Below are 14,600 nucleotides of genomic sequence, written 5' to 3' on the forward strand. Positions count from 1 at the left end.
CATAAAGATTTACAGCCTCAGAAACCCTGTACAGGGTCACTATGAGTTGGAACTGACTCCACAGCACATAACAACAACAACAACAACAATATACATTTGAACAGATAGAGCAGAGTGGACTAATCAGAGAAGTTTTATGGAGGACATCAATGACCTCATGTATAATCTATGGGTAAACATGAGGTGGCATAAATACAGAAGTCCCCAGCCTGCCAGTGGGTTGGTGGCTGAGAAAAGTGCATGAGTCAGTTGAGTAGAGTTGGTATGCCCTAGAAGACAAATCAGTAATGACCACTGGCATTTGAGAGGTCAAGAAGTCAGCAGATCAGTCACTATTTTCTTCCCAGCACTGGGATATCTGACACCATTTACGTGCTTACCCGGGAACTCAGACGAACAGGGAAATTCAGGAGGAAATCCAGCCTGTTTCTGAAGTGTTTTCTGAGCTGGGCTTGCCATCAGAGCAGTGCTGAGGAATGTCCGCATTATTCTGAGGCTTTTGCTTAGAAGTTGAGCTTCCTGTGACTGTCTTATTAGATGATAGGAATTTTCCTTGTGAGGCCAGAATGTCATTCACAGGAGTCTGTCAGTCTGGCTGGCAGACCCAGGCACACTCGGGGAATCTTCCATTCTTGGAGTTGGAAAGGGAAGGGTTTAAGAGGTCCACCCTCACACCCCTGGCTGGATTCCCTTCGACCACGTCTGTGCCAAGTTGGAGCTCCAGTGACCACAGAATCACCTCTAGTGACCAGCAGATTTTTCCACCCAGGATTGGAATTCTCTGCCTTATAAGGCACTGAAGTCGATGTCCATGTAACATCTACCCACTGGCTCTTTTTCTCAAACCTACGTAATCCTTTGACCATAGAACAGTTCTTCATTTCATGTGTTTGACAATTATCGGTATTCCTTGACAGGTATCCTTCCACGTGGATTAATATTCCCACTTTTACCAATTCATGGTTTTCCAATTCTTCACCTATAGGATGACATTGCCTGTCACCCTTGTGAATCCTTCTCTATTTCCTGAATCCCCATCAACTCCCACCCCAAGCCAAATGACTCACTGCCTCATACATATTTGTAATAGATCTGTGGTATGAGGGCTTCATATCTGTCCCCTCCTCTAAGCTATGAGGGAGGGACCATTTCTTTATCACATTTTAACTTTGCCCTATCTCCTGGAGCCTCCTATCTCTTAGGTTCTCCCCGATCCATTATTCCTCCTCTGTGCTGTTCACTTTGTTACTTAAGCATATCACCCATCTCAAAAACAAATCCATTTTTCAGTCCCACATCTCCTAAAGGCAGTAACCTATTTTCCCCTCATAATCAAGTTCTGGAATGAGTAAGCACTGGTGTTTCCTCCTCTTGTGTTTATACTTTAACTGTAGTATGGTTCCCACCCCACCACTCTGCTGAAAGCAGTCTGACAAATCACTAATGATCTTCAATAGACACTTCAGGAACCTGTTGTTGTTAAGTACCTTGGAGTCGGTTCTGACTCACAGTGACCCTGTACAGGGCTTCCAAGGCTGTAAATCTTTACGGGAGCAGAAAGCCTCATCTTTCTCCTGTGGAACAGCTGGTGGTTTCGAACTGCTGACCCTGAGGTCAGCTGCCTGAATTGTAACCACTACGCTACCAGAGCTCCTATAGTTTCAGTTAACGACTCAGCAGCATTTGCACTCCTGTGGCACCTGCTCTGTGACTCACCTTCACCTCTCTGGTTCTCCTGATCGCTCATCTTTGCTGGGCTTTCTTTCTCCATCCTTCTCTGCTCCCTGGAAGTAGGTGTGCCTCAGGATTCTCATCAAATCCCATAACTGACTTCCATATTATTGCTTTTGATAAGTGCCATCGCATCCATTCTGACTCATAGTGACCCTGTATAGGATTTCCAAGGAGCGGTTGAAGGGTTTGAACCATTGACTTTGCAGTAAGCAGTCTGGTGCTTATCCTACAGTAATTTCCATACTATGTACACACAATGCCAGGAACATCATGTTTCTCCCACCCTTCACTGCCTTGTGAACATGTTCACTTTGGTGTTCCACAGCACCTCAGACTCAACATATCCCAAACCTGTCTTCCTCGGCAAGCTTGCCTGTCTGACTGTCCTCAACCTTGGTGAGTAATGACATCATCACCCACCCATCCTGGGCTCCTCCTTCATCTTCTGTACCTGGTCTGTTACTAAATCTTGTCCATAATAATCATACCTTCTAGGTACTCAATGTCTCCTATGCCCCATCCTCACATTGGGATCACTGGTACCCCATCTACTATCCTTGGCGTCACTCATCAACCATACTGCACACCAGATGGCCCGTCTAGAGACTTTTATTCAGGGTGAGGAAGAGGAAGGTGACCTCTGCCAGAGAGAGAAGGCAGGAGGCAGAAGAGAAGAGAGAAGAGGAGGTCAACAGGAAGGGAGCGGACTTGTATAGGTTCAACAGGAAGGGAGTGGTCATTGCTGGGGTGATTTAGCTCTGGCCTATCAAAAGCCATGTTGCCTTTTAAACTACACGCCTTGTAGCTTAGGGCGGGGAAACAGAAACCTAAGATTACAAAATGGAGTTGAAGGGAGGAGAGAGGGAAAAACCCGGAAGGTACAGCCTAAAATGGCTGACCTGATATTGTAACAGTCCTACTCTCATTATCAGAGAAGAAACTGAAATGAAATGTGGATTAAACAGCTTGCTCAAGGTCATACTTGTAGCAAGTCTTGGAGCCAGACCCATCTGATCCCAAAGCTCCCACCTTCCCCCTTTCCTCCACGCTATGTATTGTATCTCCTTGACATCTTCTATCAAGCCCCCTCCTCTCCCTCCCTGGACCCACAGTGGTTAGGAGGCAGCAAAATATCCCCTGTGTCTGGAATTTCAGACAGTATTGGAGGGGAGTTGAATGGTGAGATTGGGCCCTAAATGAACACCACCCTAAGGGGTTTGGACTTAATCCCAGAGGCAGTGGGAGCCATCTGGAGATTTTCAGGAAATGAATAACCCTCACAAACCTGAGTTTAGGAAGATGTGGAGGATGGATTGGAGGTGGGAAGTGAACCTGGAAGAGGGGAGATTTTAGGATCCTGACCAGAATTGACAATTGCAGTGATACTAGCAAGACATGGCCTTACCTCGAATGCACCTCACCCCACCTGCTATACAGTTCTATCTCCAGAGTGTGTCTCTTAAAATGTGTTCTACCATCTAGGGGAACCTGGGATTCATTTGGGCCTATTTGACTTTAGTCTGTCAAATAAGCCTAGAAAATGCTGGGTTAGATAGGTTTCTTAATGCAGAAGTTCTAGAAACTTTCATGTGCATTGCATTGCATGTGTAGCGTGCAGTTTCCCAAACTTACCTAAGCATATAACCTCTTTCTGAGAGCATCTCAAATCACGAGTTTAATGGAATATGCACAATTAAGCAAAGGCCTAGAGCTCTCATAAGTCTGTCAGCTCTAGTTCCTGGAAGGGAAAAAAAAAGAAATACTTTCCATTGAGTGACAAATGATGTTCTTACCAAACACTGCTGTAGGAGTCTTGTGTTTTTAGCTGGAGAAACAGAGTAGACTCCACAGAACTACAAGTGATAGTTTTCAGTCAGGGTCCTGGTATGGCGCTGTAGGATAAGCACCGGACTGCTAGCCTCAGGGTCAACAGTTCAAACCTACCAGCCACTCCTTGGAAACCCTATACATAATTGCTGTGGGTCAGAAGCAACTAGATGGCGTTTAGTAACAGCAGCAGCTTTGAGTCATTCTTTTTTGGAGACCAGGTGTCTTGTTTTTGTTCAGACCTGAAAGAATGGTAGGTCCTGGCCTATGAAACAGCTTTGCAGCCCCTGATATGTTTGTCTCTCATTGACATCCCTCATGCTTCATTTAGTATGCTTCCTCGGGGGAAGGCAGAAGAGTCACCTTAGACTCTCTCTAACCTTGGAAGACTGTATCATAGGTGGCAGGTACAGGCTCTATAGGTCCAGGCCTGGGTCTCTTAACACTGACAGCTCACTAGGGTACCTTTGCATCAGTCACTGTTTACTGGCTTCCTCTTACCTGTGTGCTAGAAAACATAATTCAAACACCCACCCCGAGAGTTGTGCCTTTCTGTGTGCCCTGGCCCAAGAATGCCCTTCTCTGCAGATTCGAGGCCATTCCCAGGGTCGAAAAGTCTGGACAGCTCCATGTGTGACTTGGAGAGGAGCTTCATTCTCTGTGGCACGGATTCTTCAATAGAGATGCATCCGATATTCTTCAGCCGCTGTCAAGACTTCCACGTGAAGAGTTCAAAAGTGCAGGAGAGGACAGATAGGCAGAAGCCTCCCCAGTGAGGGCAGCTCTTGGCAGGGCAGGAGGATAGCAGTTTGCTGTCCGCATGAACATTGGGAAACCACACAGAACCGTGAGTAGGGGACCCTGGGCAGAGGCCTTTCTGAAAGACTCTGCTCCAGCTGTATGCCCTGGCACTGGTTGTCCAGCCCTGCTCCCTCAACTAGTCTGCTTTGTTGTGTTCACAAGGACTTTAAAATACTGGCTGTGTAGATTTTCCCATCATATATTGCTCTTATAAAAATGGTCAGAAGTCACTACTTTGGACTTTTAGGAAACAAGTTAAACTCAGAGTGTACCTACAGCAACTCCATTAGTTGCTCCTGCTACACCTCCAGGTCTCTCGGAAGAGAAAACTGAGACCCAGGGAGAGACAGGGGACTTTCCCAGAACTGCTGCTAGAGACAGAAAAAGAAGCGTTCCTGTCTCCCTCCCTCCCTGTTCAGTATTTCCTTCATCCGACACCTCTGCCTCTCCCAAGACAGATAGAAAATATGCTTTATTTGCTATTTAGTTTTATCTTTACCAGGCCATATTGCTATTCAACAAAACTAAGGTTTGGAAGCTCCTCAAAGAGTTGAACATAAAATTACCCTATGGTCCAGTCAATCCTCTCTTAGGTATATACCCCAAAGAATTGAAATCAGAAATGCAGACTTGTTCACTGCAACTTTATTCACAATTACCAAAAGGTAGAAACAATCCAGGTGTCCATCAATAGATGTGCTGTATCCATACAATGTCATATTGCTCAGCCATAAAGAGAAAGGAAATTCTGATACAGGTTATGAAATTCATGAATCTAGAAAGCATTCTGCTAAGTGAAATAGGCCAGACACAAAAGGATAGACAATGTATGAAAATTCACTTTATATGAAATACAGTATTTAGACTAGGCAAAACATAGAGAGAAAAGCAAATTAGAAGTTGCCACAGACTGGGGAGAGGGAGGAATGAGAAGTTATTTTTCAATGGATATAGAGGTTGATGAAAAAGTTTTGGAAACAGACAGTGGTGATGGTTACATAATATGAATATAATATCACTGAATTATACACTTTAAAATAGTTAAAATAGAACATTCTTATGCACTGGACTGTGAATCCCAAGGTCAGCAGTTCAAACCCACCAGCTGCTCCTTGGAAACCCTATACAAGGTCGCTATGAGTCTGAACTGACTTAACAGCACTTAACAACAATAACGAAAAATTTAAAATAATAATTGTAAAAACGAAACTTATGGAAGGTTATGGAGTCATCCCTAGGTGATGCAAATGGTTAAGCACTTGACTACTCAGGTAGCACAGTGGTTACGAGTTGGGCTGCTAACCTCAAGGTCAGCAGTTGGAAACTACCAGCCATTCCACTGTAGAAAGATGAGACTTTCTTCTTCCATAAAGAGCTATGACCTCAGAAACCCTATGCAGGATCACTATGAGTGAGAACCGACTCCACGGCTCACCATCACTGCCCCTAATTAAAAGGTTGGTGTTGCAGACCGTGCAGACCAGGTCAGAAGTTTGAGGCCCTGTGGGCCCAAGTGTTGCAGACCATACAGGCCGCAGGCTCTGAGGAACAGACTCTAGTCACCTAGCAGTTATAGCAAATTGTTTTTCATGTTAGTATCCAGTTATGTTTTTTACTAAATGCAGACATGAAGCCCTGATATCCACAGATAAATGTAATATTTTCCTAAAAGCCAAGACTGTAAAATTCCAAACAGGCAAAGTTCTTCCCTAAGAGAATTCATTCAAAGTAAATTGGGTGGCTTCCCGGTCTCTGTTCCAAGGACAATAGGAATGCCGGCTCTAAAGTGTTTCCAGGAGCAGCCCATTCACCCAGGCACCTCTTTTCCTGAAGAACCTGGGCTGGGCAGCTGACACAATGGGAATCCTCCTTTTCCTCCCCCCATTTGAGGCTAGGTGCTAAAAGGTATGTTAATTAAGCTTGAGAAACCTAGTTGCAGTAGGTCATGAGAGTCGACCTGCGAAGTACTATGTAAAGCTGCCTGAATGTCTGGAAAAGTAAGATTGATAGCTGTACCTTATCTTAGTCCTGCCCAGCTTTGTGTAAAGTACCTCCCCTAAATAAAATGGAGGAGCAGACCGACCCAGGGGTGCATTACAGCTTGGAGGGCATGCAGGACAGTTTGCAGGGCCGTGCATTGCTGCCTGCAGAGGCCACGATGCCTGTGGTCCAAAGTCTGCCCACCGGTGATGCATCCACTCTGGTTTCAGGGTGCCTCTTTGTCTCTCTCTTTGTGTCCTTGTGTGTATCTCTATATTTCTATAGCCGCCAGATATCCCCTCCTCGTGAACCAAAAACCTATGTTGAGGCGGGTCCCCGGTAGGTTGGAACTGGCACCTCAGAAGAAAGACCTGGCAATCTTCTTTCAAGGTCACAGCCTTAAAAATTGTAAGAAGCAGTTCTGTCTGTAAAATATGAAATCATCATGAGTCTTGGTGTGGCACTGTAGGATAAGCACTGTACCAAAAGTTTATTTGGACCTCAAGATTGACGGTTCAAACTCACTGGCTGCTCCTCGAAACCATACCAGGTCTCTATGAGTGGGAATCCACTCAACAGCACTTAACAACAAGTCAAATATGCACTGGACTGCTAACCTCAAGGTCAGTGGTTCAAACACACCAGCCTCTCCTTGGAAATCCTATATACAGAGCCACTATGAGTTAGAACAGACTCAATGGCACTTAACAATATGAGTCAAAGTCAACTTGATTGCAACTGGGTTTTTTGGTTAACTGTTGTTTTGATTTAAAGTCATATAGAGCCAGGTTTAGATTCTAGCCCCACCACTTACTAACTGTGATAAATTAGCAAATTATATCTGTAGCTTAGTTTTCTTCTCTGAAAGTAGCAGCTACTTTATAATGTCAGATATAATTATTAACTGAAGCAAGATGGCAGAGTAGACGAGACCCTGTATAACAAGGACACAGGAGAACAAGGGAAACAGATCTGCATGGTGATCCTGGAGCCCTGAGCCTCAGAGGAGAGGACACAGAGATGGACTGAGTGTTGACTGGGAAAGGGAGCTGAGCAAGAGTGGTGAGAGAGGAGACAGACAGACTGGGCTATCAGCTGGCCTGGTGTGATGGGGCCATCTTGGGCTGTTGCAGGTGGCAGTTGATCAACACAGTAGCCTGGAGGCACAAGAAACATGCTGGTGGTTCTCTCTTGTTCCTCCCCCATTCGTAGTGGCCAGGAGGGTGACCAGACCCTTCCCTAGCCTGCCTCTGTGCTGCCTGGGGTCAGGTACCAAGGGGACCACCCCACATCTAGAGGCGCATGGATTTTGCCTCATCAGATTTTCTATTGTTGTCATTTGTTTTTGGAAGACAGCATTTGTGCCCATACTGTTGGAGCTTCACTCACCAGAAAACATTACTACTTATTCCTGTACCACCTGATCAGCGATAATCAGCAGCCACTATCAGACAAACCCACCCTCAACTACACTGCACTATACAAACAGCAAACAGAGGACTGCATTCACACTTCCAGGCTCTATCACATCCACCAAAAGATAGATGGTGGGTGTCTAAGAACACACCTATATACAATCATCAATTAAATCGAAATACAACTACACCACAATGTCTTGGAGACAACTGGCAATTCCAGCTTACATGAAGAAACAAGACAGTGGCTCAAACAAATGATAAAAATACTGAGTCAGAAAATGTAACACCAGAAACGGTATCAGAACTTCCTGATAAGAAATTCAGAAGAATGATATTTAGGTTCCTTCAACAGGTTGAAAGAATGATTGAGAAAACTGCAGATAAAATCAAGGAAAACATAGGCAAAACTTGAGAATTCAGAAAAAACACTATTAAGAACAGATCAACAAAATAAATGAAAAGGTTGTGTGGCCAAGTTGGTTCTGACTCATAGTGATTCTGTATAGGGTTTCAAAGACTATAAATCTTGACAGGTATACAGGAGACCTCAACACTCTCCTGTGGAGTGGCTGGTAGGTTTGAACTGCTGACCTTGTGGTTAGCAGCCCAATTCATAACTCACTATACCATCAGGGCTCCTTTGACCCAGATATAGAAATATCCAAAGTAAAAGAAACCTACAAGATTGAGAATAGGGAATCAGAGACATCAGTTTGCAACAATAACAAATCAACATAAAAAGAGACAATAGTGTAGTTACAGAAATTCTAAATGAAATCAAGTACATTTCAAGAAAATGAATTAAATAAACATAACCCTAACCCTACAACTAGACCAAGCTGTACTCTTAGCACTAGCCCAACCTCTGTTGTTGGTGTTAATCAGTGCCATCAAGTCAGTTCTGACCCATCGCAACCCTGTATAGGGCTTCCTAGGAGTGACTGGTGATCTTGAACTGCCAACCCTTGCAGTTCAACTTTTGAGTCCAATGCATTCACCCACAGCGCCACACCAGGACTCCAGTCCAACCCCTAACCTAACACAAATCCTAGCCCTACCATAACCTTAACGCCATAAAAGCTATAGGCCTAGCCTAGACCTAGCATTAGTCATAACTCCTTACTCTTATCCCCTCCCCAATCAAAAAATATCATTATAATAAAACCCATTCATTTGGATAATTAAATTTTTTTAAATGCTTCTTCAAAACAAAAAAATTTTAATTGCGACAACATAGAGCTCAATGTGATGTCCAGCATCTAATAAACATTTGACAAAAGTTAACTTTTTTGTTATTGTTATTATAGTAGTTTAATGACTATTTAATGTAATTGATAATCAGCATTTAGATAACTGTTACAGTAAATATCTATTACTTGTGTTTGTATGTACATGAATAAACTAAAAGTAGATTATAGAATTTGAGAAAGGTTTTTTTCCACCTGAATCACTTAAGTTTTCTTTTTCTTCTTAATTGGCACTTAATTAGTTTAACAAATTGGCAAGCAAAATCTTTCACAACACTAATTTTCTGCCTATTCCTTCAGATAGCCACCCCTTCCTAAAACATGTATTTAACAACTACAGTGGTAAAGGTGCTTGGTAGAGCTTTGGGGTGGATTCTGAAGGGATGGTAATAAGAGAGTCGCTGAAGTCACCACCACTGGTTCACACTGAATAGTGATCTGGCCACTAAGGGTGGGGCTGAGGGACCAGAAGAAAATTGTGAAAAGCCAGAGATATTGGTGCAGGTAACAATGAGATTGAATAAAAGTGAGGTGATACTGAAGGATGAGATGCTGTGATCAGACTGAAATGGGATAGTTGAAATCCTAGAGTTGGAGTGGTTGTCCAGTGACCACAAAGTCCTGGGAGCAACCATGGAGATGTATGTCCAAAACAGACAGGGGTTCTGGAGGTCCTTATATCCAACGAAGCCAAGGAACACTGAATCCAGGTTTTAGAATGGGTCATTCACATGGGCTTTGAATCAGTAGGATTTTACTCTATTTAAAATGGTTCAGATAGAAAATTGCTCCATGGAGGGATTTCTCTTACACTCAATTTAATATGAAACCATAGCAATGCACTGAACAAAGGTATTTATTTATAATTCTTGCCTTATTTTTACCTCAGCAAATGAATGGTGGTAGTGTTAAAGGTCAAGTGTGTGTGTGTGAAGAGAGAAACACGTGCGTCATGTTGTTTTGTTGTCTGACCTTCTCAACATTTTAGCTCCAGGCCAGTTGTAGAGCACACTGGGAGTCTTGTGGGAATTATATATAGCAAAATGTCACCAGCCACCAAAGACATTCTGTTCTCCCCCTCCCAGTCCACATACTTGAAATTCACACCCTCAACAAAAATCCACAGTAAATTTTAGCTTGGTGAACATGACATTATATTTGTGCTTGGGAGGTTTTATTTATCACTTCTATTTATGGTATTATAATGAAATGTTTAATGACCTGGAGTTAGAAAACCAAAAAGGAAGAACACACTCAGGCTAAAAGAACTGAAGAAAAAAGCTCAATCTTCAAGTTGTAATATTGAAGGATTCTATGGGCAAAATACTAAATGATAAAGGAAACATCAAAAGAAGATGGAAAGAATATACAGTCACTGTACCACAAAGAATTGATCAGCATTCAAGCATTTTAGGATATATCATATAATCAAGAATGGTTACAATTGAAGGAAGAATCCAAAGGCATTGGCAAAAACAAGGCTGCAAGGAAAATAAATAAATCTGCTGGAAGAAGTATAGCCAGATTCTCCTCAGAAGCGAGGATGGTGAAACTTCAGCTCAAGTACTTTGGACATGTTACCAAGAGGGACCAGTCTCTGGAGGAGGACATCATACTTGGTAAAATATAGGAAGGATTGACACAATTATTACAATAATAGGATCAAACATAGCAACAACTGTGAGACTGGCACAGAATCAAGCAGTTTCTTTCTGTTATATATAGAACTGCTAAGAGTCAAAACTGACTTGATGGCACCTAAGAGTAACATTGATAGTCCATGGGTAAGTCTGGAGAGTAGGTCATCAGCACTGTGACCACAAATAAGAACTGTGGCCAGGCTCGCAGAATCGTACTTATTAGCCTTTTGCAACTCAAAAATCACGCTCAGCTTTCAATCCTCAAAACAACCCACTGAAGTTGGCCAGTGATAGATGGGCAATGAAGGAAGAATGAAGCAGATGAAACCCACAAGTCCCTCTCATTGCCACTCTGTTTCTGACCCATTACATAAACTTGCCTCCAAGCTCCCTCAACAGTAGCTCTGGCAAGTTAATGTTCTAGAAGGACTATGGTAGGAATAAGTATTTACCTACTTATTGGTATTTCTGCTGGGGTAAGCCATGCATAATTTTCAGGTTGGAAAATTAATGTTTTGTGGGCCATTTCAGTGCTACCTAATCCCTCATATTGTTGTTAAGTGCTGTCAAGGTGGTTCCGACTCATAATGACCCTGAACAAAGTTTCTGAGGAGGGGCTGGTGGGTTTGAAGCACCGACTTTGCAGTTAGCAGTCCAGTGCACATCCTGCAGCACCACACCAGGACTGTATCCAGTTTTAGCATAAAGATGTCCCTGATAACACAGGAAGTCTATCAAACTTATGCCCCACCCACCTTTACTGTTGTTAATTGTCGTTGAGCTGGTTCCAACTCATAGCAACACTATATAGGGTTTCAAGGAGCAGCTGGTGAGTTTGAACCACCAACCTTATGATTCAAACTGATCTTGCAGTCCAGTGCTTTACTCCTCCACCTTTACTGGCAAGGTAATAATTCTTTCCATAACTGATCCCAAGACTCCAGTTCACCTGAGGTGGGGAATGCAGATACACCGCAGTCCGCCCACCTCTCCCAGTGATGTGCTCACAACACTCATCACTAGACACTTTTTCTCAGTGAACATGACCTCAGTGACTGCTAGTCAGTCACATCTGACCCATGAGACAAAACCTACTTGTTGTCCACGTGGTAAGTAGTTTTTCTAATATAGATCATGTTTGTTTATAGAAAGACCCCAGTGCCTACATTACTCACTACTGATCAGGGCACTTTTTCTCAATGAGCATGACCTCAGTTACTATTAACCAGTTGCTTTTGAGTCCATTCCAGCACATGGAGACCCTTTGTGTGTCAGAACTGTGCCCATAGGGTTTCAGTGACGGATTCCTCAGCTATATCTTTCTTCCAAGGTACCTCTGTATGGGCCCAAATCTCCAACCTTTTGGTAAGCAGTCCAGTTTTTGCACCTCCCAAGACTCCCGCAATTACTATTACTATTACTCACAGTTGACCCAGGAAGTGAAATCTATTTTTTGTCCATGTGGTAAATAATTAAAAAAAAATAATTTGTACTGTTTTTGCTTTCAGAGAATTTCCAGAAAGAGATGTAACTACTATAACCAGAGTCAAAGAACAAGGGTAGGATAAGAAGGAAAGGGGTGGCTAAAGAGTAGGGTGAGAGAACCTATCGCAAATGAGCAAATATGTTCTCAGCTTCTGAGTGTCACAGTGGAAAGAAAGAATAGGGACAAAGCTCTAGAACTGCAGTCAATTTCTAGAAAATATCAACTTTTTTCTGACCTTTAAGTCTAGGAAATAATTCTAGCATAGATTCTAAATAAGGTCTACCAGCCAGCTCAGTGAATATTGTCTTCACCTGACACAATATTGTTTCTCAAAGGCCTCTAGTCTGTCAGACTCCTGAGCCCTACTCTGAACTCACTGAGTGAGAATCTCTGGGAGACAGGCCTGGAGTTCTGTATTGTAAACAAGCTAATGAATTGATTCTTTAATATCCTCATGCTTGAGAACACCTTGTTCTCCAAGGTGTTGGTAGATGTTGTTAAGTGCCATCGAGTCTGTTCTGACTCATAGCGACCCTGTATAGGTTTCCAAGGAGCGTCTTGTGAGTTTGAACCACCGATCTTGCAGTTTAAACTGATCTTGTGGATCAACTGCTTATCCTACAGTGCCACATCAGTGGATTAATGCAGTGGCCTTTCCAGACTTGACTTGCATTTTATGGAGAACAATGCGTACACTGGGGGAGTCTCTGGTGGAGGAATTCCAGGCCTCCAGGTCACACAAGGGAGATATTTGGCAGTTGCAGAGGCTTCCCACACCTCTGTTCTAGGGAAGCTCAACTCTCTGCTTGTACTTGGGTTTGGAATGAGCTATCAGATGGCCACAGTAGAGATGTGGGCTCAGCTGACCACCAAGCCCAGAGCCTCTCCACCCACCCTTCTCCACCATGAGAGGGCAGACAGAGTTCCAAGCTCAGGAGTCCATGAGACATCCAGGTAGCAAATGCACCAGGTATTTGATCCATGTTACCCCTCCAGCCTCACCCATCACCCTGCACCTCCCTAGCCCCCTGGCACAGGCTAGGATCTGCAAGGAACCTGGCTAAAGGAGACAATCATGTGTTCTTTCTTCTCCCTCCTCACAGGTTTGGAATAAATTGCCTCATCCAATTTGAAGATTTTGCCAACGCCAACGCCTTCCGCCTGCTCAATAAATACCGTAACAAGTACTGCATGTTCAACGATGACATCCAGGGTAAGTTTCCACCCCACCTGTCAAAGCCACTGGGGATTAAATCTTTTCACAAGGCTCACATGAGTATCAAAGCGGGATCACCTCAAAGCTGCTTTACTGTCAGCAACTGTTAAGAAAGAGCATTGAGCTTGATTTTAGTGCCCACTTAACTGATTCTTAGCTCTTAGACCTTGAACAAGTCTCTCAACTTTGAAAATCCTCAGTTCCCAAATCTATAAAAGACTATTCCTACTTCAGAGACAGGTAAAAATTGTATGATGTATAAGTCCTGATATCTACTATATATTAAAAATTCTCAGCAATGTTGTCATTTACTAGCTAGTTGTACATGGACAAGTCACTTTTCTGAACCTCAGATTTATAATCTACTCAAAGAGGTGGGGATAACTGTTTTAGAAGAGCTCATCTCTGTTTTCGAAGAGTTCATCTCTTGATAACACAGTGGGTGAAATGTTGAGCTGCTAACCAGAAGGTCAGCTGTTCGAATCCATGAGCTGCTCCTTAAGAGAAAGAGAAGACGGCCGGCCTGCTTCCAAACAATGTGCAGCTTTGGAAACCCTATGGTTCTACTCCGTCCCGTAGGGTCACCTGAAGTCAGAATTGATTCAACAGCAGTGGCTTCAACCTGTGGAAAATCATAACACATAGGACTCATCAGACCAAATCATCCAACACCTTAAAAATAGTCTTCTTCAGCCACAATAATTTGCACTTGGATTTATATAAGGTATGTCCCTGAACTTGACTGGAATGTATGCTGCCCTTAGATGCAGGGGCACCAATGCTCCCCCCCAAAAAAATTCACTGCCATCGAATCTATTCTGACTCATAGTTTCTGAGGCTATAACTTTACAGGAGTACACAGCCTCATTTTTCTCCTGTACAGTAGCTGTCAGGTTTGAACTACTGACCTTTTGGTCAAGTGCTTATTCTATAGCACTACTAGGGACTAGTAGGCTGGTTCCAACTCATAGCAACACTGCACAGGGTTTCCAAGGCTGTAAATATTTACAGAAGCAGAAAGCCTCATCTTTCTCCCATGGAATAGCTGGTAGTTTCCAACTGCAGACCCTAAGGTTAGCAGCCCGATTTGTAATCACTACACTGCCAGAGCTCTTTCCTACTTAGGCTTCTTGTTGTTGTTGTTAGGTGACATTAGTCAGCACTGACTTATAGCAACCTTATGCACAGCAGAACGAAAACAATGTCCGATCCTGGGCCATCTTCACTACTGTTGCCACACTTGAGTCCATC

General features: G+C 43.3%; 1 protein-coding gene across 1 annotated transcript in view; it reads left to right on the forward strand.

Moving 5' to 3' along the window:
* Positions 1 to 14,600, forward strand: part of ME3 (malic enzyme 3, NADP(+)-dependent, mitochondrial) — a 246,164-nt gene that overhangs the window by 196,640 nt on the left and 34,924 nt on the right. Inside the window, exon 7 of the mRNA XM_006864954.1 lies at positions 13,237 to 13,346. Coding sequence (XP_006865016.1) covers positions 13,237 to 13,346 — 110 coding nt within the window. The remainder of the gene's footprint in view (positions 1 to 13,236; positions 13,347 to 14,600) is intronic.

The sequence above is a fragment of the Chrysochloris asiatica genome, unplaced genomic scaffold, assembly GCF_000296735.1.
Source record: "Chrysochloris asiatica unplaced genomic scaffold, ChrAsi1.0 scaffold00074, whole genome shotgun sequence".
Classification (NCBI taxonomy): domain Eukaryota; kingdom Metazoa; phylum Chordata; class Mammalia; order Afrosoricida; family Chrysochloridae; genus Chrysochloris; species Chrysochloris asiatica.